General features: G+C 45.2%; 1 protein-coding gene across 2 annotated transcripts in view; it reads right to left on the bottom strand.

Annotated features, from left to right (window-relative positions):
• The window catches only part of IL7R (interleukin 7 receptor), a 58,493-nt gene that overhangs the window by 23,983 nt on the left and 7,687 nt on the right, over positions 1 to 26,823 (bottom strand). Inside the window, exons 2-3 of one of the 2 annotated variants that reach the window (XM_063456848.1) lie at positions 17,308 to 17,440; positions 2,484 to 2,635 (exon numbers count right to left, since the gene is read on the bottom strand). In XM_063456848.1, coding sequence (XP_063312918.1) covers positions 2,484 to 2,635; positions 17,308 to 17,440 — 285 coding nt within the window. The remainder of the gene's footprint in view (positions 1 to 2,483; positions 2,636 to 17,307; positions 17,441 to 26,823) is intronic. The other variant, XM_063456849.1, reaches the window with a different exon arrangement.

Here is a 26,823-nt window from a genome sequence, read left to right as displayed (position 1 = left end):
GCTCCAAAGTTTGCCAAACCGGGTGCAGCACCAGGGCTTAAACATCCAAATAGAAAAATAGTTGGTTGCACTCTCGGATTTCCATTAAAATATAACTTTTATTCTAATTACTAGAACAGATCAACGTTTCAGTCCATCTTGTGGACTTTCATCAGGATCACAGATACATGTTAAAAACATTTCATATATAAAAGATTCAATAATTGAAATCTAACTCACCCCAGGTGCTGTGTGTGAAAACGTCCTACGGGATCGTGTGCGCATGTGCGGCGTTAGCTCCGCCATTTCCATGACGTCACTGCGTGACGCTAGCGTCGTTGCCATGGTGACGTGGGATACCTAAAAGGTCGCCATGGCAACGTCTAACAACAATAACCACCGTGTAGAAAGAGCTATGATAAGTGACAGCTCTTGTAAATGGGGACAAAACTATCCCAGGGGTTATAGCTGGACGAAAAAAGTGAAACAATTTGTAGTAGTGAGCTATTGTTTATCAAACACTATTATCTATATAATGCATTGTGCAAAAGCAAGTATGATATTGCTATAACTTGTATAATATTAAAGTGCAAAAATTTGAAAAGGTGACTAAAGATTACCTGGACCACAGGGTATATGGGTGGTTAACAGGTAGAGCCAACACCCATAGACCAAGGAGACAAAGAAAGAGGATTCAACGACCTAAAATCCCCATGGTTGATATAACCTCGGGTGATTCGGCCTCTGATATTGACACTAACAACCCTGCCCAGGTAAAACCAGCGCCTTTTTTAGACAATGCAGAGGTCGGAACTGTGACCAGGAGCCGAGACAAAGAAAGCGAAGATCAAGAACACGGAGAGGCCACCAAGGGAAGAAAACTGATACAGGGGAAGCCTCCACGCAGGAGGTAATTCCTATATTTAATTTGTCTCACAGAGCCCTCAATGCAACAGAAATTGACCTTCTTAGTAGGGGTCTATCATTTGTGCCTACATCGAAACCAGATCAATTCAAATGGAGAATTGAATTACATAGGTTTGGAAGAACTATGAGGCTTAAGGATGACTTTTTTCAAGACACTGCTGTGTCACTGCTCCGGATCTCCCCTGTTGGCTCATGCAGAGCCGGCGCTATCTGAACGCCAGCTCTGCTCTAAGCCTCCATCGGCCGACTGGGAAATCAAAGCAGCATGCATCATGGAGGGAGGCAAGAGAGGACCCGGGGAGCTCTAGATAGCAGCTCCACCAGGTTCCTCTCGCGAGATCTGAGCGTTGCCGTGCTCAGATCTCGCGAGAGTGAACTCTAGCACAGCAGGCTAGAGTTCACTCTCCACTGGACCACCAAGGATGGCACATGGCAGAAAGGATGCCCCCTCCCTACATAAGATAAGAAGGGAGGAGGGATATTTACTAATCTGCCCCCACCTCCACAATCCCTCCAAACATACAGCACACACACACATACAGCACCCACCCACACACAGCACCCACACACACACAGTACCTACACACATACAGCACCCTCACACAAACAGCACACACACATCACCCACACAGCACCCTCCCACACACAGCACACAAACAGCACCTTCACACACACAGCACCCTCACACACAGCACACAAAAAGCACAACACACAAACAGCACCCACACACATACAGCACCCACACACACAGCACACATACAGCACCCTCACACACACAGCATCCTCACACACACAGTACCCTAACAGCACCCTCACAAGCACACACAGCACCCTTACAAACACACAACACCCTCACACACAGCACACTCACAGCACCCTCACAAACACAGCACCCTCACACAAACAGCACGCTCACACACAAACAGCACCCTCACACACAGCACACTTACAGCACCCTCACACACACAGCACCCTTAAACACACAGCACCATTACACACACAGCACCCTCACACCACCATCACACAGCACACTAACAGCACACACACACACACACACACACACACACACACACACAGCAGTGTATGTATGCGTGTGTGTATATATATATATATGTGTATATGTGTGTATATATATATATATATATATATATATATATACATGCGGCGTGTGTTTGTGCTTTAGGGTCTACACCCTAATGCAATAGGCTGCGCATGCCCATGGTAGATATTACATAGCTGATAGCAACTACTCTAGTATAGACTAGAGAAAAAATGGGGGAGGCTCAGATCCCTGTAACTTTATATGAAAATAAGCATTTTTAGTTGTTAGTAAGGGTTTAATAGGTTATTGTCATTGCACAATTCCCCCCAACTGCACTGGAAATTTCAAGGTGGTCACTAAGAGAAATAATTCTGGATTGCATGACAGACCCCTTTTCCAAACCCACAATTTTTGTCGAGGTGGGAATTTTTAGACTTCTATTCTAGAAGGCTACGCACATGTTGAAATGGAAACATTTATAACTGCTGTTATTCATGAAGTCAATGATAATAATTATCACCATGAAATATCTTACCTATTTTGTCTGCTCTATACTCTTTGCAGGTAACTTTTTCAGAAATACTTGCACAAACATTGTATAAATCTTGATAAATATTAGTAATTCTGTAGTTGTCCTTAACTTTCCTCATTTTTTGGCAGTCGTCATTTATGTTTTCTTCCATGCTGCTATTGTAGACATAAAAAGCAAACACGTGTTAAGATGTCAACAGAAATTTTTTCTAAGCCATGGAATTTTTTTCAACATGGGTTTTTTATGTGAAAATAGCAAGGTTTGGCAATACCATGGCAAACGTTCAATATTGGTCATTCAAGACTGAGATAACAAAGTAGTCAACATAAATTAGACCAGGGAAATTACCGTTGTACAAGTCATCAAGATCCCAAGTCAATCACATTTTAAAATTTTCTCTTAAAACGAAAATAGAATTATCAAAACCTGGCCAATTATGATAGCCTATAGGGTAATATACGCAAGAATAATAAGACTATATCGACTGATTAGAGCCATGTTAATGACACTGCCTCGGAACTGCGAAACACATGTTTAAAAGCCGGTCAGACAATCTCACCACTAAGTGTCCCTGGGCAAGACACCTAATGATATATATCTGCCTACCTCAAATCAGCATAGATTGTAAGCTTATTTGGGCTGGACATGCTTCATATAATTGTAAAATTATGTGTGGAATATGTTGGCATGCTAATAATAATAAAGCACATAAATAAAAATCATGGTTTATCACTCTTCAAGTTTAATATCAGTATTCATTCATATATCTGGATAAAACAGAAAACTTAAAGGAACACTCGCCACTGAAAGTCTTTTGTTGGAGCCGGAAGCTCCACTGTGCCAAGCCCTGCCATGTGAGGCAGACTCATTGGCTGAGAGGCTTAACTCAGCGCAGGGAGCTTTCAGCTGCTCAAGAGACCCCAGGTAAGTTATTAGTACGCCAATCGCAAAGAAGTGGGGAACAGTGGTCAAGGTGCACGGCTACAACTTTGGTTTAGTACCATGCTTTTTATTTCAGGATATTTTAAGGGAGTACTTTGACCATCATAACCACCACAGTCCATTGTGGTGATGGTGGCAGGATTGCCCTCCCAGAGGAAGTAGGCAAACTGTTTAAGAAGGAACAAAAATGGAGGACAACTAGAATTTGTAAAAAGAAAAGAAAGAAAAAAGAAAAATAAATGAACCAATACGTGTATCACGTTGAGTATAGTCCTCCCTGTATATTAGAGTATTTGTAACATTGGAATAGTTAAATGTAACAATGAAAGTTAATATATTATTGTTACTATATATCCCTGGTACCGATGTGGAGCAGCTATAGAAGTAGAGAGGACAGGGAGAAAGCATAAGTAAACCTGTTTCTCCTGATATCAGAAACTAATGTGACTTAACAAATTCTACTCTCACACTAAGCCCCACATTGCCGAAAGACGTATAAAGATAACAAAATATGGTGAATTGTACAGGATGAATCTGAGAACTAAGCAGCCGTAGTGAACACTGGTAGCTTCACTTGGCACACCACGGTGTCAGGATCGGGACAGGGATCCAACACGCAGAGTACAAACAGTAGCCAGATACGTATACCGGACCTTAGAATGGCCGGACTAACGTAAGTAGTACAGTATAGAATGGTCAAAGACAAGCCGAGGTCGAGGGTAACAGAAGACAGGTAAGCGAGAGGCAAGCCGAATCAAGGGTAACAGAGATAAGCAGAGTAAGGTAAACAAGCCGGGTCAAAACCAAAAGGGATAATAGAATACACAAGCACTGAGTGACTAGAACAAGCTAGAACCACGACAGGGCAATGAGCTAATGAAAGAAGCTCTGTTAAATACCCTGTTCAGAGCAGTAACCACGCCTCCGAGGCGTCCTGATTGGTCCTGCAGCAATTGACTGACAGGTCGTTCCGGGGGAGTGTCCTGATGACTACTTCCTGCCTAGATGCTGTAAAAGGCAGTCACTCCCTCGCGGCCGGCCTAGCATGACCGGATAGACCGCGGGGAAGGGAGCCATCAGACCGTCTGGATGGAGGAACAGCTAAGTCTCTACCTCTTTCGGAGGTAGAGACCACAGGTACCCTGACAGTACCCCCCCTCTCAGATACGCCCACCGGGCGGAATGAACCGGGACGAGATGGGAAGCGAGAGTGATACACCCTGCGGAGACGGGGAGCATGAACATCCTCCTGAGGTACCCAACTCCTCTCCTCAGGACCATATCCCTTCCAATCAACCAGATATTGTACTCTTCCCCGGGAGATTCGAGAATCAATAATAGAGTTAACCTCATACTCCTCCTGACCCTCCACCTGAACGGAGCGAGGAGGGGCTATTGTGGAGGAAAATCTGTTACATATGAGTGGTTTCAGCAGTGAAACCACTGTAGGGTCCAATATAACGAGGAGCGAACTTCATGGAGGGCACTTTTAAACGGATGTTCCTCGTGCTCAGCCATACCCTATCACCTGGAACAAAGAGCGGAGCCGCCCTTCTACGTTTATCAGCGTGTTTCTTGACCAACATAGAGTTGTGCACAAGGATTTGTCGAGTTTGATCCCACAACTTCCTCAAATTGGCAACATGAACATCAACCGACGGCACCCCCTGGGAAGGAGAATCCGAAGGAAGAATAGACGGATGAAAACCATAATTCATGAAGAACGGGCTTGAATGAGTAGAATCGCAAACGAGATTGTTGTGTGCAAACTCCGCCCAAGGAATCAAACCGACCCAATCATCCTGGTGTTCAGAAACAAAGCATCGTAAATATTGTTCAATTTTCTGGTTGGTACGTTCAGCAGCTCCGTTAGACTGAGGATGATAGGCAGAAGAAAAGTTTAATTTAATACCAAGTTGAGAGCAGAAGGACCTCCAAAAGCGGGAAACAAATTGGGAGCCTCTGTCCGATACAATTTGAGAGGGTATCCCATGTAGGCGAAAAATCTCCTTAGCGAATATCTCTGCCAATTCGGGAGAAGACGGGAGTTTAGGCAGGGGAATGAAGTGTGCCATCTTAGGAAACCTGTCAACCACGGTGAGGATAACAGTCTGTCTTTTAGAGATAGGTAGATCGACAATAAAGTCCATGGCCAAACAGGACCATGGTTTCTCTGGAACCTCCAAGGGGTGCAGGAATCCACATGGAAGCGCATGGGGTTGTTTGGTTTTAGTACAAACTTCACATGCAGCGATGAACTCCTCAATATCCCTCCGTAAAGCAGGCCACCAGAAGTCCTTAGAGATCAACGCGTAAGTTTTGCGAATACCAGGATGTCCCGCCATCTTGCTATTATGTAAACACTGTAAAAGTTCCAGTTGAAGAGCAGGAGGAACGAAATGACGGCCCGCAGGAGTCTGTTTAGGTGCTAGATGTTGCAACTTAATGATCTCGGCCAGTAATGGAGAATTAATCCTGAGACTCGTATTAGCAATGATATTGCATTTCGGAACTATAGAAGAAAGAACTGGTTCAGGTACAGTAGAAGGTTCATATTGGCGAGATAATGCATCGGCTTTAGAGTTTTTAGAACCAGGTCTGTAAGTCAGTACATAATTGAAGTGAGTCAGGAATAAGGACCAACGAGCTTGTCTAGAGGATAAGCGCTTAGCCTCCCCAATATAGGACAAGTTTTTGTGGTCCGTCAAAATCGTAATAGGGTGTAGGGTCCCCTCCAACAAATGTCTCCACTCCTTTAAGGCTTTAATGACTGCTAACAGTTCCCTCTCCCCGATGTCATATCTGCTCTCAGGCCCAGAAAATTTCTTAGAGAAGAAACCACAAGGGTGTAACGGTTTATCCACCCCTAACCTTTGAGACAGAACAGCCCCAACTGCTGTCTCAGAGGCATCGACCTCGAGCAAGAAAGGCAGAGTCGTATCAGGATGGACTAGAATGGGAGCCGAGGCAAAAAGTTCCTTGAGAGTCTTGAAAGCACCAAGAGCTTCCTTAGACCAGAACTTAGTATCAGCCCCTTGTTTGGTCATATTGGTAATAGGCGCAATGATAGAGGAGTATCCTTTAATGAAGCGCCTATAGTAGTTGGAAAAACCAATAAACCTTTGGATAGCCTTGAGTCCTTTGGGCAAGGGCCAGTCTAAAATAGATTGGAGTTTTACAGGATCCATTTTAAAACCTTCCCCAGAAATCACGTATCCAAGAAAGTCTACCTGAGACTGATCAAAACTGCACTTCTCCAATTTGCAATATAGACCATGTTGCAGCAGCTTGTGTAATACCTTTCTGACCTGTCTATGGTGAGTCTCAATCTCCTTAGAGTGTATTAGTATGTCGTCCAGGTAAACAATAACACAATCGTGCTGATACTCCCTAAGTACCTCATTAATCAAATCTTGAAATACTGCAGGAGCATTGCATAGTCCAAATGGCATAACAGTGTATTCGTAATGGCCATACCGGGTATTGAATGCCGTCATCCATTCGTGACCTTGCTGGATTCTCACCAAATTGTAAGCCCCTCTGAGATCTAACTTGGTGAAGATTTTGGAGCCCTTAAGACGATCAAATAACTTGGTAATCAGTGGGATAGGATAGGCATTTCTGACAGTTATTTTATTCAAGCCTCGGTAATCGATACAAGGTCTCAGCGTGCCATCCTTCTTCTTAATGAAAAAGAACCCAGCCCCGGCCGGAGAAGAAGACCTCCTGATGAATCCCTTTTCTAAATTCTCCCGAATATACTCCTCTAGAACCGAGTTTTCCTGAACAGACAAAGGATATACATGGCCCCTCGGAGGCATAGTGCCGGGTAGAAGCTTAATCTTACAGTCAAATGACCTGTGTGGAGGCAAAGAATCGGCATTCTTCTTGTCAAACACTGCCCTTAAGTCTAGGTAAAGGTCTGGTATTTGTCTTTCTGTGGACTGAGTAGGATTCTCCGGTATGTTAATATTAGCTAATGGAGAAACCTTGCACAAACACCGATCCTGGCAGCCCTGGCCCCACGAGAGTATCTCTCCTAACTCCCAATCGATAATAGGGTTATGTTTTTTCAACCATGGGTACCCCAGAACTATGGGAACGGAAGGAGACGAAATGAGCATAAGAGATAAATTCTCCACGTGTAGGATACCAACATTTAACTCAATGGGTATGGTCTCACGAAAGATAACAGGGTCTAGTAGTGGTCTACCATCTATGGCCTCAACGGCCAAAGGTGTCTCCGTTAGCTGGGATGGGAAATTGTTCTTACTAGCAAAGGCTTGGTCGATAAAATTCTCAGCAGCACCGGAATCTATCAATGCCATAGCCCTTACTACTTCCTTCCCCCAAGTTAAGGAAACTGGTAGCAGAAGCATGTGATCTTTATAATTAGGAGTAGAGGACAAAATAGAAACACCCAAGGCCTGTCCTCTAGAGAGACTTAGGTGCGAGCGTTTCCCGGGCGGTTAGAACAGTTCGAGAGTAAATGACCCTTGGCTCCACAATACATACACAAACCCTCTCTTCTCCTGTGCTGTCTTTCCTCCTCAGAGAGGCGGGTATACCCTATCTGCATAGGTTCAGTAAGCAAAGATATCGTGGAGTCAGGACTTGGAAAAGCGGGAGCTAACCTAAAAGAAGGTCTCTGGTTCCTCTCTCGAGTGTTCTGTCTCTCTCTTAGACGTTCATCTATACAAGAGATGAACGAAATTAAATCCTCTAAATTCTCAGGGAGTTCTCTGGTAGCAACCTCATCCAGGATTACATCAGATATTCCATTCAAAAATACATCCATATACGCCTGCTCATTCCACTTGACTTCTGACGCCAGAGACCTGAACTCTAGTGCATAATCCACCAGTGTTCGGTTCTCCTGTCTCAGGCGCAACAGTAATCTGGCTGCATTAACCTTTCTACCTGGAGGGTCAAATGTTCTTCTAAAAGCAGCTACAAATGCGTTATAGTTATAAACTAATGGGTTATCGTTCTCCCATAGTGGGTTGGCCCATCTCAGAGCTTTCTCTATGAGTAGGGTGATAATAAATCCTACTTTTGCCCTATCTGTAGGATAAGAGCGAGGTTGCAATTCAAAGTGGATACTAATTTGGTTTAAAAAACCACGACACTTCTCAGGAGCCCCACCATAGCGTACTGGGGGGGTAATGCGAGAAGAAGCACCCACTGTGGCTACCTCTAGACCTGAACCGACAGGAGAAACAGGGGTATTACGTATCTCCTCTGGTGGGTTATTGGCACAAGCTAATAGAGCCTGTAGAGCAAGCGCCATCTGATCCATTCTGTGATCCATGGCTTCAAACCTAGGATCAGGAGCAGCCAGCTGACTGTTTGTACTTGCAGGATCCATTGGCCCTGTCGTAATGTCAGGATCGGGACAGGGATCCAACACGCAGAGTACAAACAGTAGCCAGATACGTATACCGGACCTTAGAATGGCCGGACTAACGTAAGTAGTACAGTATAGAATGGTCAAAGACAAGCCGAGGTCGAGGGTAACAGAAGACAGGTAAGCGAGAGGCAAGCCGAATCAAGGGTAACAGAGATAAGCAGAGTAAGGTAAACAAGCCGGGTCAAAACCAAAAGGGATAATAGAATACACAAGCACTGAGTGACTAGAACAAGCTAGAACCACGACAGGGCAATGAGCTAATGAAAGAAGCTCTGTTAAATACCCTGTTCAGAGCAGTAACCACGCCTCCGAGGCGTCCTGATTGGTCCTGCAGCAATTGACTGACAGGTCGTTCCGGGGGAGTGTCCTGATGACTACTTCCTGCCTAGATGCTGTAAAAGGCAGTCACTCCCTCGCGGCCGGCCTAGCATGACCGGATAGACCGCGGGGAAGGGAGCCATCAGACCGTCTGGATGGAGGAACAGCTAAGTCTCTACCTCTTTCGGAGGTAGAGACCACAGGTACCCTGACACACGGATGTCAACTCTTCACTACTGCATACCCACAGCGGTCAACTGACACCCCGAAAAATAGCTACCTGTGTTCACTACGGCTGATTAGTCCTCAGATTCATCATCTAGAATTTGTAGATTATGTTAACGTAGTGTACGTATAATCTTAATTTTAATAATGACAGGAGGCGAGTATTTTGCATAACTTTCTTTACTTATGCCTCCAGCAGCACAAGTCAATCAATCAAAAACTTTTAACCAATCCTAGGCCAACATAGCCTGTATATAAGTCTTTGGTGGGCGTGTCTATTCCTCTTTCTTTGATGTGTGAAATCCTGTAACGTCAGGTTGTGGAGTGTCCTTTAAACTGGAACTCTGTAACTTTAAACGAATGTAGCTTGGAGTGAAGCTTGAGAGGAGTTGTCGCCCGGTATGCGAATCATCTTATGCTGGAAAAAACAGAAATAGGTGAAAGGTGTGGAAATGGACTATTGTCCGCATGCAATACCTATATATCCAATTTAGTTAATTAATATATCTAAAGTCTGATAATTACATTAACAAGTCTATTGAGTTGTTAGCTACAGTTATATCTATGCTGAAACTGTGTATGTGAGATTTCATACAGTATGAAGATATCGGTCTGAAGGTCGTCATAACTGTCTGTTAAATGCTTAATGGCGAGTATTGGGTGGGAATAAAACCAATGTCTACGGGGGGGAAAATACTCGCCTCCTGTCATTATTAAAATTAAGATTATACGTACACTACGTTAACATAATCTACAAATTTTATTACATGACAGGAGGCTTCCTATTTTGCATTTTTAACGCTGTGGTAACAACGAAAAAGATGCGTGAGATGTCTGTCGAAAGTAGAAAACTCTGAAGGTGTTTTCTCTAGTCCAGTCTGCCGAGCGCAAGATGTCTGTAAGAGATGCTCCCGCCGAATATGCACGCGAAGCCGCCGCCCCGCGTACCGAGTGGGCCCCGAAATTCGGTTCTACACCTGCCAGGGATAAGAGCCATCGGACCCATCTAGCCAACGTAGTGGTAGTTACGGGTTTGTACGGTTTAGTGTAAGATACCAGTAGTTGACCCGATCGGTAAAAACGGAGCGTTTCGGTAACCTCTACGTACCGCAGTAGGGTGTTCACGACGCATAGCCGCGGAACCGTCGGAAAAAAAGGGTAAGATACGGATGTGGAGTCCGTCTTAGTCCTGCGAGACACCGTGAAGGTAACCCCTTCTGGTGTTACAGTGAAACCGTTTACGTCAAAAGCCCTAACGTCCGCGACTCTGCGAAAAGAAACTAAACATAGAAGGAGAGTCAATTTGGCTGATAGTTGTCTCAGAGACAGGGCCTCGTTGTCCGGCCAGTTCCTCAGGAATTGGATAACTACATCTACATCCCAGAGAGTGTTATATTTCGGGGCCGGAGGTCTGGCTAGTCTGATGCCCCTAAGCAGACGGCATATTAGGGTGTTTTGACCCACTGGTGTACCATCTATTGGGGTGTGGGCCGCCGAAATGGCGGATCTGGTGATATTAATTGAGCGGTATGCTCGTCCTTCTGAGAAAAGGTTTGACAGGAAATTCAGAATGTAGGGAATAGGTGCTGTAAAGGGATCGAGGTCCCTTTCCATGCACCAGCGATTCCATGTGTTCCATGCGGATAGGTAGCTGCGTCTAGTGCCAGGTGCCCAGGAGTCCCATAATAGGTTTCTAGTCGTTTGCGATAGGCCTGAGACATTCCAGGATCCCCGGAAAGATTCCAGACCACCAGTTCCAATCGGTCTTGTGTAATCAACGGATGAGGTTCCCCGTCCGGGTTCACTAGGAGGAATGGGAACACTGGTAGGAGTAGCGGATGGTCTTGAGACAGAGCTAGAAGGTCCGGGAACCATGCTTGGCTCTTCCACAATGGTGTGATCAAGATTAGAGAAGTCCTTGCTCTGCGTAGGTGGTGGAGGACTCTCGCCAACATTGAAAACGGTGGGAACGCGTAAGCTCCCGTTTGTGGCCATTGTTGGAGGAATGCGTCGACTGCTTCGCTTTGAGGGTCCGGAAGCCAGCTGTAATACCTCGGTAGCTGAGTGTTCGTCCGTGATGCGAAGAGGTCTATGTGTAGCGGACCTCTTACTTGTCTTATCCTGTGGAAGGTAGTGGTGTCCAGGCGCCAATCGCTGCTGTCTCTCCAATGTCGGGAGAACCAGTCCGCCGTGAGGTTGTTGACTCCCGGTAGGTATTCTGCCTTGATCGTGATGTTGCGGGGTAGGCAGAAACGATAGATGTCCCTCGTCGCTTCTGTCAAGGCCCGTGATCTGGCTCCGCCCAGGTGGTTTATGTACCGGACTGCCGAAAAATTGTCCATGCGCAAGAGAATGCAGCAGTTGGACATGTTCTTGGCCAGGCTCCGGATTGCGAAGGAGCCCGCTATCAACTCCAGGCAGTTGATGTGTAGGAGTTTCTCTTCCTCCGACCATGGTCCTCCGGTGGACGCCTGTGCACAGTGGGCTCCCCAGCCCCATAGGCTGGCGTCCGACTCCAGGACGAAGTCCGGGTTCGGACCGAATATGGCTCTGCCGTTCCAGGCCTCCATGTGGAGGAGCCACCATCGGAGTTCTGTCCGAATTTCTGTTGACACTGGGATCCAGTGGTCGTAGGTCTGTCCTTGCCTCAGGTGATGGGCCTTTGCCCGTTGCATGGCCCGGTAGTGTAGCGGTCCTGGGAAGATCGCTTGTATGGAAGATGACAAAAGGCCTATGATTCTGGCCAGGAGGCGAAGCGGAATTGAGTCTCTTCGAAGCACCCTGCGTATCTCTTTCCGTATTGTTGCAATCTTTGAAGTGGGTAACCGGAGAGTACACGTTCTCGAATCTATTTCGAATCCCAGGAATTGAACCACCTTGGCTGGTTGGAGTGAAGATTTTTCTCTGTTGATGATGAAACCCAAAGACTCTAGCAAGAGCACTATGGATCTCGTTTGAGATTGAAGCCTGGGTGCTGATTCGCAGAATATCAAAATATCGTCCAGGTATATTAGGCAGCGGATGCCCTTCTCTCTTAGGTAAGCCATTACCGGCTTCATTAGTTTCGTAAAGCACCATGGTGCTGAGCTGAGGCCGAATGGGAGACAGGTGAATTGGTAGGAGAGATGTTTCCATGTGAAGCGAAGGAAAGGACGGCTGACGCGAGCTATTGATACCGATAGGTAGGCGTCCTTTAGGTCTAGTCGGGTGAACCAGTCGTGTTGCGACAATAGGTCTCTTAGAAGGTGGATTCCTTCCATTTTGAAATGTCTGTAGGTGACAAAAACGTTCAGTTGCCGTAGGTTGATGACTGGTCTGTAGTCTCCGGTTTTCTTTTGGACTACGAAGATGTTGCTGAAGAAACCCGTATCGTCTGGGGCGGGTTCCACCGCCCCCTTGTCGAACAGGGTTTGGATCTCCGTATCTATGATTTCGGTGTGTAAGGCCGACGCTCTTATTGGTGGTGGGCGTCGGTCCTGTACCGGGGTGTCTGAGAATTCGATCTCGTAACCGGCTACTGTATTGAGGATCCAGCTGTCCGAGGATATCTTTTCCCATTCCTGTGAAAAAAGAGACAGTCTGCCTGCAGTCATGTGCGAATATAGAAAAGGTATGTCGGGAATGCTCACCTGCATTGAAGCGTCCGCGTCCACGGGTGCGGGTGCCTCTTGAACGGAAGGATCCTCGCTGGAAGTTGGATCTCGAGGTTGGAAAGAATGCTTGAGATGATTGGTGTCTGGGGCCTGTAGGCCAGAATCGGCTGGTGGCTCGGCCCCTTTGGCGACCAGCCCTGGCAAAAACTCCCCTGCGTGGTGCGGTGTTACGAAATACTTGCTTGATGGAGGTCTGAGCCTTATTCAGAGTGGTGAAGATGCTCACATGTTTCTTGAGCTCAGTTATGAATGAGTCACCAAATAGCTGACCGTTCGCTAGCGGTCCCATCTCTTTCTTGCCCAGCTCCATCAGTTTCGGGTCCATTTTCAATAATGCAGTTCTGCGGCGTTCTGCGCACATTGCTGCATTGGTGTTGCCCAGCATACAAATAGCCCGTTGTGCCCATTCGCGTATAGTGTGGGCATCCAGTGTAGTGCCTTGGGAAAGGGCTAGGTCAGCCAGGTATAGCATTTTCGCTAGAGGACCCAGGATGTCAAGGAGCTTGTCTTGGGATTCCCTAAGGCCTTTTTCTATCCCTTTCCGCGGGTCTCGGCCCGCGCGGGACATGAACAGGGATACAGTAGAATCGAATTCTGGGGTCACTGCGATTTTGTCTGGTAGAGTTGGTCTTGGGCATTCTGCCCGAAGCCTTGCCCTGACTTCCTTGTCCATTGGCTTCCTCAGCCAGAAGTGGATGAACTGAGCCAGGTGATCTGGCAACCCCCATTCTGTCGATCTTGGGTGTCGGATCGTGCGGGGGTCGAACATGGCCGTCCCCTGGGGGTCTATGAAGGTGCCCTCTTCTTGATCAAGGTATGTGTCTTGATCGCATTCCTTGTCTTCTCCTTGGACATCTAGCCAGTCTTCATCATCCGAGTGTGAAGCCTCCGCCTTCCATTCGTCCATGATGTCGAGCGATGGAGGGGGACTGCGATCGTCGTCCTCTGAGGACGGAGAGTATGGAGGGGAAGGTTCTCTCCTCGCTGCCTGGCGGCTCTTTTTCACTGGAGCTTTGCCTCTATGTCTCTGGGTGTCCGATACGGTGCCCTTCCGTTGCCGTTTTACGGCGTGGAGGTCTCCGGGGAGGACATCTTCCATTACTTCCGTGGGTAGATCAGTAGCTGTATCGGGTTTTGGGTTTTGCATGAGCAGTCTGCCAATAGCTTTCTCCACGGAGGCGGCTACCGCTGAGTTAATAATAGTTTGCCAATCTGATGGTGGTAACTGTGGTGAGTCACTCATCTTGTGTTGTATGTTGGGTCTGTCTGTGGAAGACAGAAGAGTGTTAGGTTCCGAAATATGTGAAAAGCCGTAAGATACAGCTTTCACTATTAATGTGGTGTCATATATAGAGTCACATATATAATGGTATAGCAGGGGATGAGCCTGCTAGTATTGAGTCACTTAGTTTTAAAACAGGGGTGAGACTGTTTGTACTAAGACACTTGATTTATAGCAGGGGATGAGCCTGCTAGCAGTGAGTCACTTGCATACATACAACACTTATGTATTTAGCAGGGAAGAAACCTGCTGGCACTGTATCATTTGATTTGAAACAGGGTATGAGCCTGCTGGCACTGGCACTTGTATTATAGCAGAGGATGAGTCTGCTAGTATAGTGACTCTTTGTGTGTAGCAGGGGATGAGCCTGCTTGCACTAGTGACTCTGGATGGAAAGCAAGGGATGAGCCTGCTTGTATTGTGACTTTGATAAGTACAGTAGGGGATGAGCCTAACTGTATTGTGCCTTTAAGATGTACAGCAGGGGATGAGCCTGGCAGTACTGTGCCTTTAAGATGTACAGCAGGGGGTGAGCCTGCGTGAACTGTGCCTTTAAGAAGTTCAGCAGGGGATGAGCCTGCATGAACTGTGCCTTTAAATATGTGCAGCAGGGGATGAGCCTGCAGGCACTGTGCCCTTAATAGGATTGTATGTGACAAAGGTATATATACACAGTATGGAAAACGAGTATTAGAAACTAAGGATGGGTCGTTTGAATAACGACCGTAGGAAACGCTAATGGCCGTCGTGGGTCTCGCGAGCGCGAGATCCAAGATGGCCGCCGTTCGCGCCAAAACGCTAATGCGGTCCGCGATATGATCGCGGTCCGCCGTCCGTTACAAAGGTCGCCCTGAACGGAATAGTCCCTCCAACCCCACACCCTTCTCCTGAATAGTCTCTGTATTACCTCCCTAACACAAAAAAACGAACGCGGTCGCGTAAAAACGCCGCGGAAAGATGACAGGGAGAAAGGGAGACAGTGGTGAGGAGAAGTAGGGCAAGAGGGAACAGTACAGAAAAAATAAATGAACTATATTACTGACAGTATTAAATAGAAGAAACCAATGAATTTCTAACAGTATAAAAGTCAATAAAAGTCAATAAATCATTTCAGAAGTAGTACTCTGACCTGTGCCTTCCGGAAGCAGCAAAGAAAGAGGAATAGACACGCCCACCAAAGACTTATATACAGGCTATGTTGGCCTAGGATTGGTTAAAAGTTTTTGATTGATTGACTTGTGCTGCTGGAGGCATAAGTAAAGAAAGTTATGCAAAATAGGAAGCCTCCTGTCATGTAATAAAATTCACCATATTTTGTTATCTTTATACATCTTTCGGCAATACTTTAATATACAGGAAGGTCTATACTCAGCGTATTATATTTTATATCACCTAACTTTTAAACCTTACAAAATAATAAAAGTTATGTTTTATTTAGATTTTTCGCACACAAAGAAGATACACTTATTGATTCATTTATTTTAATTTTTTCTGTCTTTTTCTTTTTACAAATTCTAGTTGACTATTTAGGGGTTACCCCCCTTTTTTCCTTAACCTTAAGTGTATCTTTCTTTTCTATATATCAGGCTCGACTCTTCTTTTTGCCTTAACTAAAAATGGAGGACACACTCAGAAACAATAAAACACATCTACATTTGATCCAATGCATCAAGACAGTTAGAGGAGTAATACACATAGATGTTTCTATCTTACTTATGGTGGTATTATAAACTATAACCTATTTTAAGAGGAGCCAACCTTAGCATTTGCATGTCTCAGGGCAACATATATATGCTGCGCTATTTTTTCACATTTGAATCTTAATGTTGCACTCTCATTTACCCAAAAGGCAGTGATGGCTCATCCACAAGGGAACTTAGAGCATTAGTAGAGAATCACTAAGATGTAAGCTAAAAAATATATAACAAAGTAGATTAAAGTGGATGTGTCATTTTTCAGTATTTCATAAAGATGTAATCTTTATGAAATACTGATTAAAACTGCATGGAAATGTCATTGTAATTCCAACTCAATCTAAGAATTTCATGAGACAAACGAGAGACTACTTTGTCCCATGCTAAAGCCCTCAGTTGACAAAAGTTGACAAAAGGCGGTGCTCTGCTGTCAACTTTTGTCAAATCCTAGCCATCACAAATGACAGCTGTGGGATTCATGCTCTGTCTATAGAGGATGCCGTGGTCTTGTAAGATCCTTTGCAGACGTCAGTGTTGTATTCAAGTGTGCTGTGCACAAGAGTACGGCACTGACGTGGCTCCTGTCAACTGAAGAGCCAGTAGCCAAAGAGGATCTGCGCAGGGAGATAGCGGTAGCCGTAAGTGATAGCATTAGGTAAGTAAAACTCAACCCTCGGCTACTGGACCCACATGGGATCTGTCCATTTCAAACTCCTGACAGATCCACTTTAGCATACTCCAAGCATTGCCCAAGTGTGTGTCACATTAAAAAAATATATCTGCTCTTCAATTCTGTAACAGATTACACTATAGCAGGGCCTCTCAACATGGTCAGTGGTTACCTGGAGAAGCTTTGCTGAGAGCAACTAGGCATGTCAAAAAGGCAGTTTTTTTAAATCTGTGCTCTTTCAGCAGATGTTGCACATGCCTCGTCTTCTTTATTTGAATTTTAGGTACTTCCCATTCAGTTGCCATTTGGGCAGCAGAGCTGGCTGCCATACTATTGGTTTAATTAATTCATAGCACCAGGGAGGTTGAATACATTAGATTAAGCAGCCAAAGCAAGCCATGTCAGAAGACCATAGTTACAGAGTTTAGGGGTAAAGTCAAATTCTGAAGGTAGGGTCTAGTTCCACAACATCTTAAAACTTCACCAGCTACAATAGGTCATGGCATAAATAGACTGAATAGAACACATAAGAGAAAGGGATTGAAAGGTGTCCTAGTTAAAGCTAAGTGAAGATATCATCATCTTTTGTACAAATGATGATACATTCATTACTGTTAAAATGTTGCTTCTTACCATAATTTAAAATGAACATCCCTGATATCCTTTTCAAGTGAGTTGTTCAAACTACAAAAAAGTTCACGTAGGTCAACATGGAAGCTGCTAAAGCACACAAAGTCTATTGCCACTTCTTCTTTTTCATCATCGTCTAAGAGTCATGAAAGAGAAAATATAAATTACCATACAGGGTCTCTCATCAAGAGTAGTACAAAAATAACCTTAAATATCTCCCTGCCTTTTATTTTCATATTTTTGATCTTTATTTATTTTCTAAGTGAATTACAACTAAAGCATTCAATTACAATGGACATAATTACTAAAATATAAGTGGACATAAAAGCCTAACCATATTTTCAAAGCTGCTCTTCAATCAGTTAAAATCTTTTTTTTTTTTTATTCTTAAAATTTCTTTATTTGATTTTTAACATATAACATACAGATATCTCATATAAAAATATAGATATAATTCTTCCGATATACAAATTCCCATTTATACATACTAGAACATCACACATATACAGAAACAGAACATAGTGGGATAAGGAAACAGCCTAGATGTGTTACTCTGATTATGAATATGTATTTAACAAATCATTATGATGAAGCCCTGTCCATAAAGAACACTGTCCACTTAACAAATTAAAATAAGACAAAAATTACATAACACAGTCTTAATTATTAGAATTACATCATTGCCATGTAAAAGGGAGGGAGTAGAAATTAAAAATGTTCAATTCTCCTTAATCATGATCCCAATATATTTTGTGGCTTTCCTAAGATACCTCTTTCCATCTTAATTTGGAATATGAACTGTACTTTAACAAATTGCCAGCATGGGATGATTGTGCTTTTCCAATACTAACATTTTAGCCGCTAACATGATATGGTAATCACATTTATACATTTACGAGACACTTTAATATTCTAATGCAATAAAAGAAAACAACCTGGGTTAAATCCAAAACAATTGTATAGGTTAGCAATCCCATGACACGTGCAAGAACAATCCTCTCTATGTTTCAAATCTCCAGTGGACAATCTACTTGGGACCAAATACCGTCTATTAAAAAGTTTATAGTAAATTTCTATTAAATTAAAACAGTGGACATTTTTATAAACCATACTTAACAAGTCCCTCCATCCTCCACAGTTAATTTTTACATTTATATCCGATTCCCATTTCCTGATGATTGGATGAATTCATTCATCTATGTCACCCTTAACCAGTTCTAGACATCCTGCAATCAGTTTCTTTATTTTTTTAATTATTTTTTTTAAATCAATTTTTCTAATTTATCTTGTTTGATTGACCTGTCTATTACCAAGTGTTCCCGTAAATATTCCTGTATTCTCATATAATTTTAAAAAATCTCTCTATTATCTAAGCAATTATCAGCTCTTAACAAAGCAAAGTCTATAATTTCATTTTTGTTCAAGAGATTATCTATTTTGGTTAAACCAACTTTACACCATTTGCTCAAATTTAAATCTGAAATATTGAAACTCAGTTTTAACCCCTTAGTCACCAGACTGTTTTTCCATTTTCTTCCCGTTAAGGACCAGGGCCCTTTTTACATTTCTGCGGTGTTTGTGTTTAGATGTAGTGATGTCGCGAACATAAAATTTTCAGTTCGCGAACGGCGAACGCGAACTTCGGCAAACGTTCGCAAACCGGCGAACCGGGCGAACCGCCATAGACTTCAATGGGCAGGCGAATTTTAAAACCCACAGGGACTCTTTCTGGCCACACGCTGTGTAAAATGACACAGAGCACTCTGATTGGTTAGATTCCAAGCCCACCAATCACAGTGCTCTGTGTCATTTTACACAGCGTGGGAAAGTTCTTTGGAATACGTAAAATGACAAAAAGCACCCTAATTGGTGGGCTTGGAATCTAAGCAATCAGAGTGCTCTGTGTCATTTTACACAGCGTGGGAAAGTTCTTTAGAATTTTCCCACGCTGTGTAAAATGACAACCAGCCAATCAGAGTGTTCTTAGCCTAATTGCAGAGCGTGGCGAGGCTTTATAAGCCTTCCCCCGCCGTGCAGAGCTCAGTCTGTGCGGAGCCCTCCATGGGTGAAGATGGATTATTTTTTTTTGCGCTCGTTTTTTTTTTTTTTTTTTTTTTTTTTTTAATTGTGTCGGTTCTTATAGCTTTTTATTTGGCCTTTTTTTGGGCTGACAAAATAAGATTTTAGAAAAAAGAAGACGTCAAATGGTAAGTTGAATTTTTCTTTACAGGTTAGTTATTTTATTCCCCCCTCACTATTTTTTAGGGTGAGGGGGGTAGGTAGGGGGTAACTTTTTTGGGGTGGGGGGGTGGGTGACAAGGGGCTTGGGGACCCCTAGTCACCCTTGATTGGGGGGGATTTTTATTTAGGGCCCCCACCCACCACTCAGGGGTGGGGGCTGGGGGGGGACAGTAGGTCCCCCCTTATTGTTTTTTTAGGGCCCCCACCCACCGCGCAGGGGTGGGGGCCGGGGGGTGGACAGTAGGTCCCCTCACTCATTATTTTTATGGCCCCCACCCACGGCGTAGGGGTGGGGGCCAGGGGGGAGGACAGTAGGTCCCCCCTCATTATTTTTAGGGCCACCACCCACCGTGCAGGGGTGGGGGCCAGGGGGAGGACAGTAGGTCCCCCCTCATTATTTCTATGGCCCCCACCCACAGCGCAGGGGTGGGGGCCGGGGGGGAGGACAGTAGGTCCCCCCTCATTATTTCTATGGCCCCCACCCACAGCGCAGGGGTGGGGGCCGGGGGGAGGACAGTAGGTCCCCCCCTGATTATTTTTATGGTCCCCACCCACTGCGCAGGGGTGGGGGCCAGGTGGGGAGGACAGTAGGTCCCCCCCGCATTATTTCTATGGCCCCCACCCACCGCGCAGGGGTGGGGGCCAGGGGGGAGGACAGTAGGTCCCCCCTCATTATTTTTATGGCCCCCACCCACCACGCAGGGGTGGGGGCCAGGGGGAGGACAGTAGGTCCCCCCCTCATTATTTCTATGGCCCCCACCCACCGCGCAGGGGTGGGGGCGGGGGAGAGGACAGTAGGTCCCCCCCTCATTATTTTTATGGCCCCCACCCACCGCGCAGGGGTGGGGGCGGGGGGAGGACAGTAGTTCCCCCCATTGTGATTTATGGCCCCCACCCACCACGCAGGGGTGGGGGCCGGGGGGAGGACAGTAGTTCCCCCCATTGTGATTTATGGCCCCCACCCACCGCGCAGGGGTGGGGGCCGGGGGGAGGACAGTAGGTCCCCCCATTGTGATTTATGGCCCCACCCTCATTATTTTTATGGCCCCCACCCACCACACAGGGGTGGGGGGAGGACAGTAGGTACCACCATTGTGATTTCTGGCCCCCACCCACCACGCAGGGGTGGAGGCCGGGAAGGAGGACAGTAGATCTCCCCTTCATTATTTTATGGCCCCCACCCACCGCGCAGAGGTGGGGGCCGGGGGAGGTCAGTAGGTCCCCCCCCCCAGTGTGTATCAGGGTCCCTGAGGACAGGTGTCAATCCATATCTGCCAAGTGACCCTATGTAGGGGGAACAGTCCCTATTCTGCTCTGTGTCAGTGTGTAGCAGGGATCCTTTGGATAGGTGTCAATCCATATCTGCCAAGTGACCCTATGTAGGGGGAACAGTCCCTATTCTGCTCTGTGTCACTGTCTGGGGGGAGTATCTGCAGTAACACAGAGTGTCTGGAGGGAGTATCTGCAGTAACACACAGTGTCTGGAGGGAGTATCTGCAGTAATACAGAGTGTCTGGGGGGAGTATCTGCAGTAACACAGAGTGTCTGGAGGGAGTATCTGCAGTAACACAGAGTGTCTGGAGGGAGTATCTGCAGTAACACAGAGTGTCTGGGGGGAGTATCTGCACTAACACAGAGTGTCTGGAGGGAGTATCTGCAGTAACACGGAGTATCTGCAGTAACACCGAGTGTCTGGGGCGAGTATCTGCAGTAACACCGAGTGTCTGGGGGGAGTATCTGCAGTAACACCGAGTGTCTGGAGGGAGTATCTTCAGTAACACAGAGTGTCTGGGGGGAGTATCTGCAGTAGCACAGAGTGTCTGGGGGGAGTATCTGCAGTAACACAGAGTGTCTGGAGGGAGTATCTGCAGTAATGCAGAGTGTCTGGAGGGAGTATCTGCAGTAACATAGTGTCTGGAGGGAGTATCTGCAGTAACAGAGTGTCTGGAGGGAGTATCTGCAGTAATACAGAGTGTCTGGGGGGAGTATCTGCTTGTAACATTTATATGCACTGAAAAAAAATAATAATAATAATAAATTGAAAAAAAAAATGAATGCAGCTTCCGAATGAATCTTAAATGGATGCTGTACAGGAGGTGGGAGGGTCTGGAAGGGAGGGTCTGCTGCTGATTGGCTGGAATGTGTTTGCTGACTGTGAGGCACAGGGTCAAAGTTTACTCAATGATGATGAATAGGGGGCTGATCGAACCGCGCATGTGTTCACACCGGTGCCTTGTGTTCTATGGTTCTATGTATAGCTTGGAGGAAAGACGAGACAGTGGAGATATGATAGAAACATTTAAACACATAAAGGGAATCAACACAGTAAAGGAGGAGACTATATTTAAAAGAAGAAAAACTACCACAACAAGAGGACATAGTCTTAAATTAGAGGGTTTAATAATAATATCAGGAAGTATTACTTTACTGAGAGGGTAGTAGTGGATGCATGGAATAGCCTTTCAGGTGAAGTGGTAGAGGTTAACAAAGTGAGGGAGTTTAAGCATGCAACAATAAGATAAAGCCAGGGACTAATGAGAGTATTTAGAAAATTGGGCAAACAAAAAAAAAAAAAAACGTTTCCCCCCTCCCGTGCCGCACGAGTAGGGGCTTCAAACCTGAAGGGTGGACCTATTGTCCTCCCACCCGGCCCCAACCCCTGAGCGGCGGGTGGGGACCCTAAAGCAAAATAATGGGGAGGGAGCCCCCACTACTGAGCAGCGGGTGGGGGCCTTAAAGTAAAATAATGGGGGGAACCTATTGTCCTCCCCACCGGTCCCCACCCCTGAGCGGTGGTTGGGGGCCCTAAATTAGAATAAGGGGGGGGGACCTATTGGCCCATCTAGTCTTATACTAGAGTGTATTACATCAGGTGTTATCTGCTCTAATGTATAGCAGTAAAAAGTCTGTCATCCATCTGGGCTTGCTAATAGAAGCTATAAGGGAGTGGTAGAGGAGAGACTCACAAGTGTACATTTCAAAATGGGATCTCTACTTTTGGAGCTGACCCAAAACCTCCAGACAGTCACTGAGAAGAAAGTAAAAATGTAAGGGCCTAAGCATAAGCTGATTTCCTGTCTTCACAAAGCTGAAAAAAATAATTTACTTTTATTATTTTGGTTGACCGTACAAGATGGGGAGACTGGTTCATTCCAGTCCCCCAATTTCACATGGCTAGAAGCCAAGCTTACGTTAGAGGGAAGAGGACAGGCAATTACAGATCAGTAGACAAATCTAAAAAAACAACCAACAAGTTGTGCCTAACAAGAGATGGAAGATAATAGCACATAATTACGTATAGTACTACCAATATCGGGTGATGATCACTGTCAAGTAGTATGAAAATGTCCAAATCACTTGATTAAAAGATATGCTTCTGAAACAAAGACACACAGAGGAAGAACATCAACATAAAGTCATTATATCAGAAACACATCTAGGAGCCCATGTAGATATAGGTCTCCATACAAGGCAAGTTTGAGGCCTTTCTGCTCTCGACTATTTTAAACACTAGGGGTCACCACTCCCTCATTTTATTATTACCAACTAATGAAATGCAATTCTGTATCCTTTCACTCCATTAGAGGATGCTGTTTTGCTAACTTGTGTATCTCCTCTCCAATCATATACTTTTGCTATTAAGTACCTGTATAACTTTTTATTTTCACTTACAATTTTCTAGTCCACTGTGGTCACATGTCCTTCACTACAGCCTTAGAGATCTGTCTCATTCTCTTCCCACTTTATATTTTGATTATTATTTTTTCCACTTCACTAAGCTATAATGTTGGCCTAGGCGTTGCCAGTACTTTGTCCTTAGTATTCATGTCTATATTGGGTCATGATGTGACCATGCTATTTTCTCTGTTTCATGCACCCTAATGCACTCTGTTTTCTTAGTATGTTCATGTGATTGTGACTACGGTCATGTGAATTTGACATCATGTAGCCATGATAAAAAACAAACAAACCAAAAAAACTATTACATGTGACAAAATGCATGTGAATGTATTTTAATATATTATTGATATTTGAATAAATTATACTGGATTTATCTTTCCGTCTTGTTATCCATAGGCAGGAATAGTACTACTGTATGCTGGTATTACTGATATTGTATGAAGCTCTAGTACATGTGAGTGCCCAATTTTTGTCTCTTGTTCTTTTCTGTGCAATACCATACATGCTACACCATTGGTCCTCGTTGTCTTTTTTATTGCATGATCACTAAGGATCTTAACATCATAAAAAGATTAAAGAAACACTACAGTGACAGGAACACAAACATGTATTCATGACCCTATAGTGTTAAAAGTACCATCTAGCCCCTCTGGACCACCCTTGCCCTCTCTAAATATAGTAAAATCCCACCTTTACTCCAGTCTGTTGCTGGCTCGGGCACTGTTCTGCCTGCTTGACTGACATCATTAGAAGTGGTGATCTCAGCCCATCACAGTGCTTTTTCCTACGAAAGCATTGGATTGGCTTAGACTGCAGTGGAGGCAGATCAGGGGAAGAGCCAAGCCAAACACAGACCTGGCCAATCAGCATCTCCTCATAAGGATGCATTGAATCAATGCATCTCTATGAGGAAAGTTCAGTGTCTCCATGCAGAGGATGTAGACACTGAATGGCAGTGCTTCACACTGTGCAGCAATGTCCCAGGAAGCAACTTTAGTAGCCATCTAAAGAGTGGCCAGTGGAGGTATCCCTAGGCTGTAATGTAAAAATTGCATTTTGTCTGAAAAGACAGTGTTTCCCGCAAAAGGCCTGAAGGGAATAATTATACTCACCAGAACAAATTCAATAAGCTGTAGTTGTTCTAGAGACTATAGTGTCCTTTTAAGATTATTCTGAGAGGTTTTGGACATTGATTATCACTTGGTATTGGCAGAATGTATATGAAATAATCTCGTATCTCTTGTAATGCACAGCCTGTTTTTTTATTTTTTTTATAGATTTGTCTATTTTTATTTTCTATTTGGGTAAACAGTTGGGTATAGAGAGGCTCTTTTAGTTTGTGTGTGCTGTCTGTTTGGCTCCACAGTTTTAGCACTTTGTCCATCTTGCTGAAATTATATCAACTGTGTTAATCGAGAAGATACAAATGGGTCTTGGGGGTTCCAGTACTGAAGACTACAACAATGTAAGAATTCAGATTAAGTAATGGTACCCTCTATGTACAAAGAAAAAGACATCAGACACAAATCATGAAGCAATATAAATAAATAATTAGACTCCTATCTAAATATAGGTAACATAAAGCCATTTTACCTCAACTTGGATTGTATCCGGAGAACCCCCATAGCGTAAAGGGGAAGTAACACGGGAAGAGGCTCCCACTGTGGCTACTTCTAGGCCTGTATTAACAAGAGAGATGGGTGGTGTACGCATCTCCTCTGATTGATTACTAGGATGGGATAGCAAAGCTTGCAGCGCCAGAGCCATCTGGTCCATTCTATGATCCATGGCTTCAAATCTCGAGTCAGGAGAACCAATCTGAGCGTTTGTACCTGCAGGATCCATTGGCCCTGTCGTAATGTCAGGATCGGGACAGGGATCCAACACGCAGAATACAAACAGGAGCTAGGTACGTATACCGGACCTTAGAATGGCCGGACTAACGTAAGGAGAAAGCAAAGAATGGTCAGAGACAAGCCGAGGTCGAGGGAACGAGAGAACAGGTAAGCGAGAGACGAGCCGAGGTCAAAGGACACGAGAGATAAGCAGGAACGAAAATACAAGCCGAGTCAGAACCAAAAAGACAAACAGTAATAAGAGCACTGAGTGACCAGACAAGCTAGAACCACGACAGGGCAATGAACCATTACACACATCCCTATTTTATACCTTGGTTCTTTAATTGATGACTCCGCCCTTGCCGAGCCCTGATTCGTTGTTCGGAACTAGATTGACAGGTCGGGACGTGATTGCCGTCATGACGTCGGCTCCTGAGCGCCGCGTCATAAAAGGAAGCGGGGCTATCGCGGCCGGCGTGTAAACGGCTATGAGAGCTGTGAGGATTGGGTGGATCAGCCCCCCTGAGAGGACGGCCGTTTGAAAGTCTAACCTCCTCCGAGGTAGAGACTTCAGGTACCCTGACAGTACCCCCCCTCTCAGAAACGCCCACCGGGCGGAAGGAACCGGGGCGAGACGGAAAATGAGCATGAAATGCCCTGAGGAGACGAGGGGCATGCACATCTTCCCGGACCACCCAAGGCCTTTCCTCAGGACCATAACCTTTCCAGTCAACAAGATATTGCACCCTCCCCCGAGAAACCCGAGAATCGAGAATGGACTTGACTTCATACTCCTCCTGACCCTCAACCTGGACAGAACGAGGGGAGGACACAGTGGAGGAAAACCTGTTACAAACCAAAGGTTTCAATAAGGAAACATGAAAGGAGTTCGGGATGCGCAGGGCAGGCGGAAGAGCCAGACGATACGCAACTGGGTTTATACGAGACAGAACCCTGTAAGGACCTATGTAACGAGGAGCAAATTTCATGGAAGGAACCTTCAAGCGGATGTGTCTGGTACTCAGCCATACCCTATCACCCGGGGAAAACACCGGAGCCACCCGTCTGCGTTTGTCAGCGTGTCGTTTGGACACCGTGGAATTATGAAGAAGAATTCGTCGAGTCTGATCCCACAACTTTCTCAGATTGGCAACATGAACATCAACCGACGGTATCCCTTGGGAAGGGGAAACCGACGGAAGAACGGAAGGATGAAAGCCATAATTCATGAAAAAGGGGCTAGAACGAGTGGAATCGCAAACGAGATTGTTGTGCGCAAACTCCGCCCAAGGAATCAGACCGACCCTATCGTCCTGGTGTTCAGAAACAAAACAACGCAAAAATTGTTCAACCTTTTGGTTGGTGCGTTCGGCAGCTCCGTTGGACTGGGGATGATAGGCAGAAGAAAAATTCAATTTGATGCCAAATTGAGAACAGAAGGACCTCCAAAACCGGGAAACAAATTGGGGCCCTCTATCAGAAACAATTTCAGAAGGAATACCATGTAAACGAAAAATCTCCCTCGCGAAAATCTAAGCCAATTCGGGAGAAGAGGGCAATTTAGGCAGGGGTACAAAATGAGCCATTTTAGTAAACCTGTCAATCACCGTGAGGATAACAGTATGTTTTTTAGAAACAGGCAAATCGACAATGAAGTCCATAGCCAAACAAGACCAAGGTTTCTCGGGAATTTCTAGGGGGTGCAAAAGTCCACATGGAAGCGTATGAGGTTGTTTAGTCCTCATACAGACATCACATG

This window comes from Pelobates fuscus, chromosome 5 (assembly GCF_036172605.1).
Source record: "Pelobates fuscus isolate aPelFus1 chromosome 5, aPelFus1.pri, whole genome shotgun sequence".
Lineage (NCBI taxonomy): Eukaryota > Metazoa > Chordata > Amphibia > Anura > Pelobatidae > Pelobates > Pelobates fuscus.
Note: the sequence above shows the minus strand (reverse complement) of the source record. Positions and strands in the feature narration are given on the sequence as shown.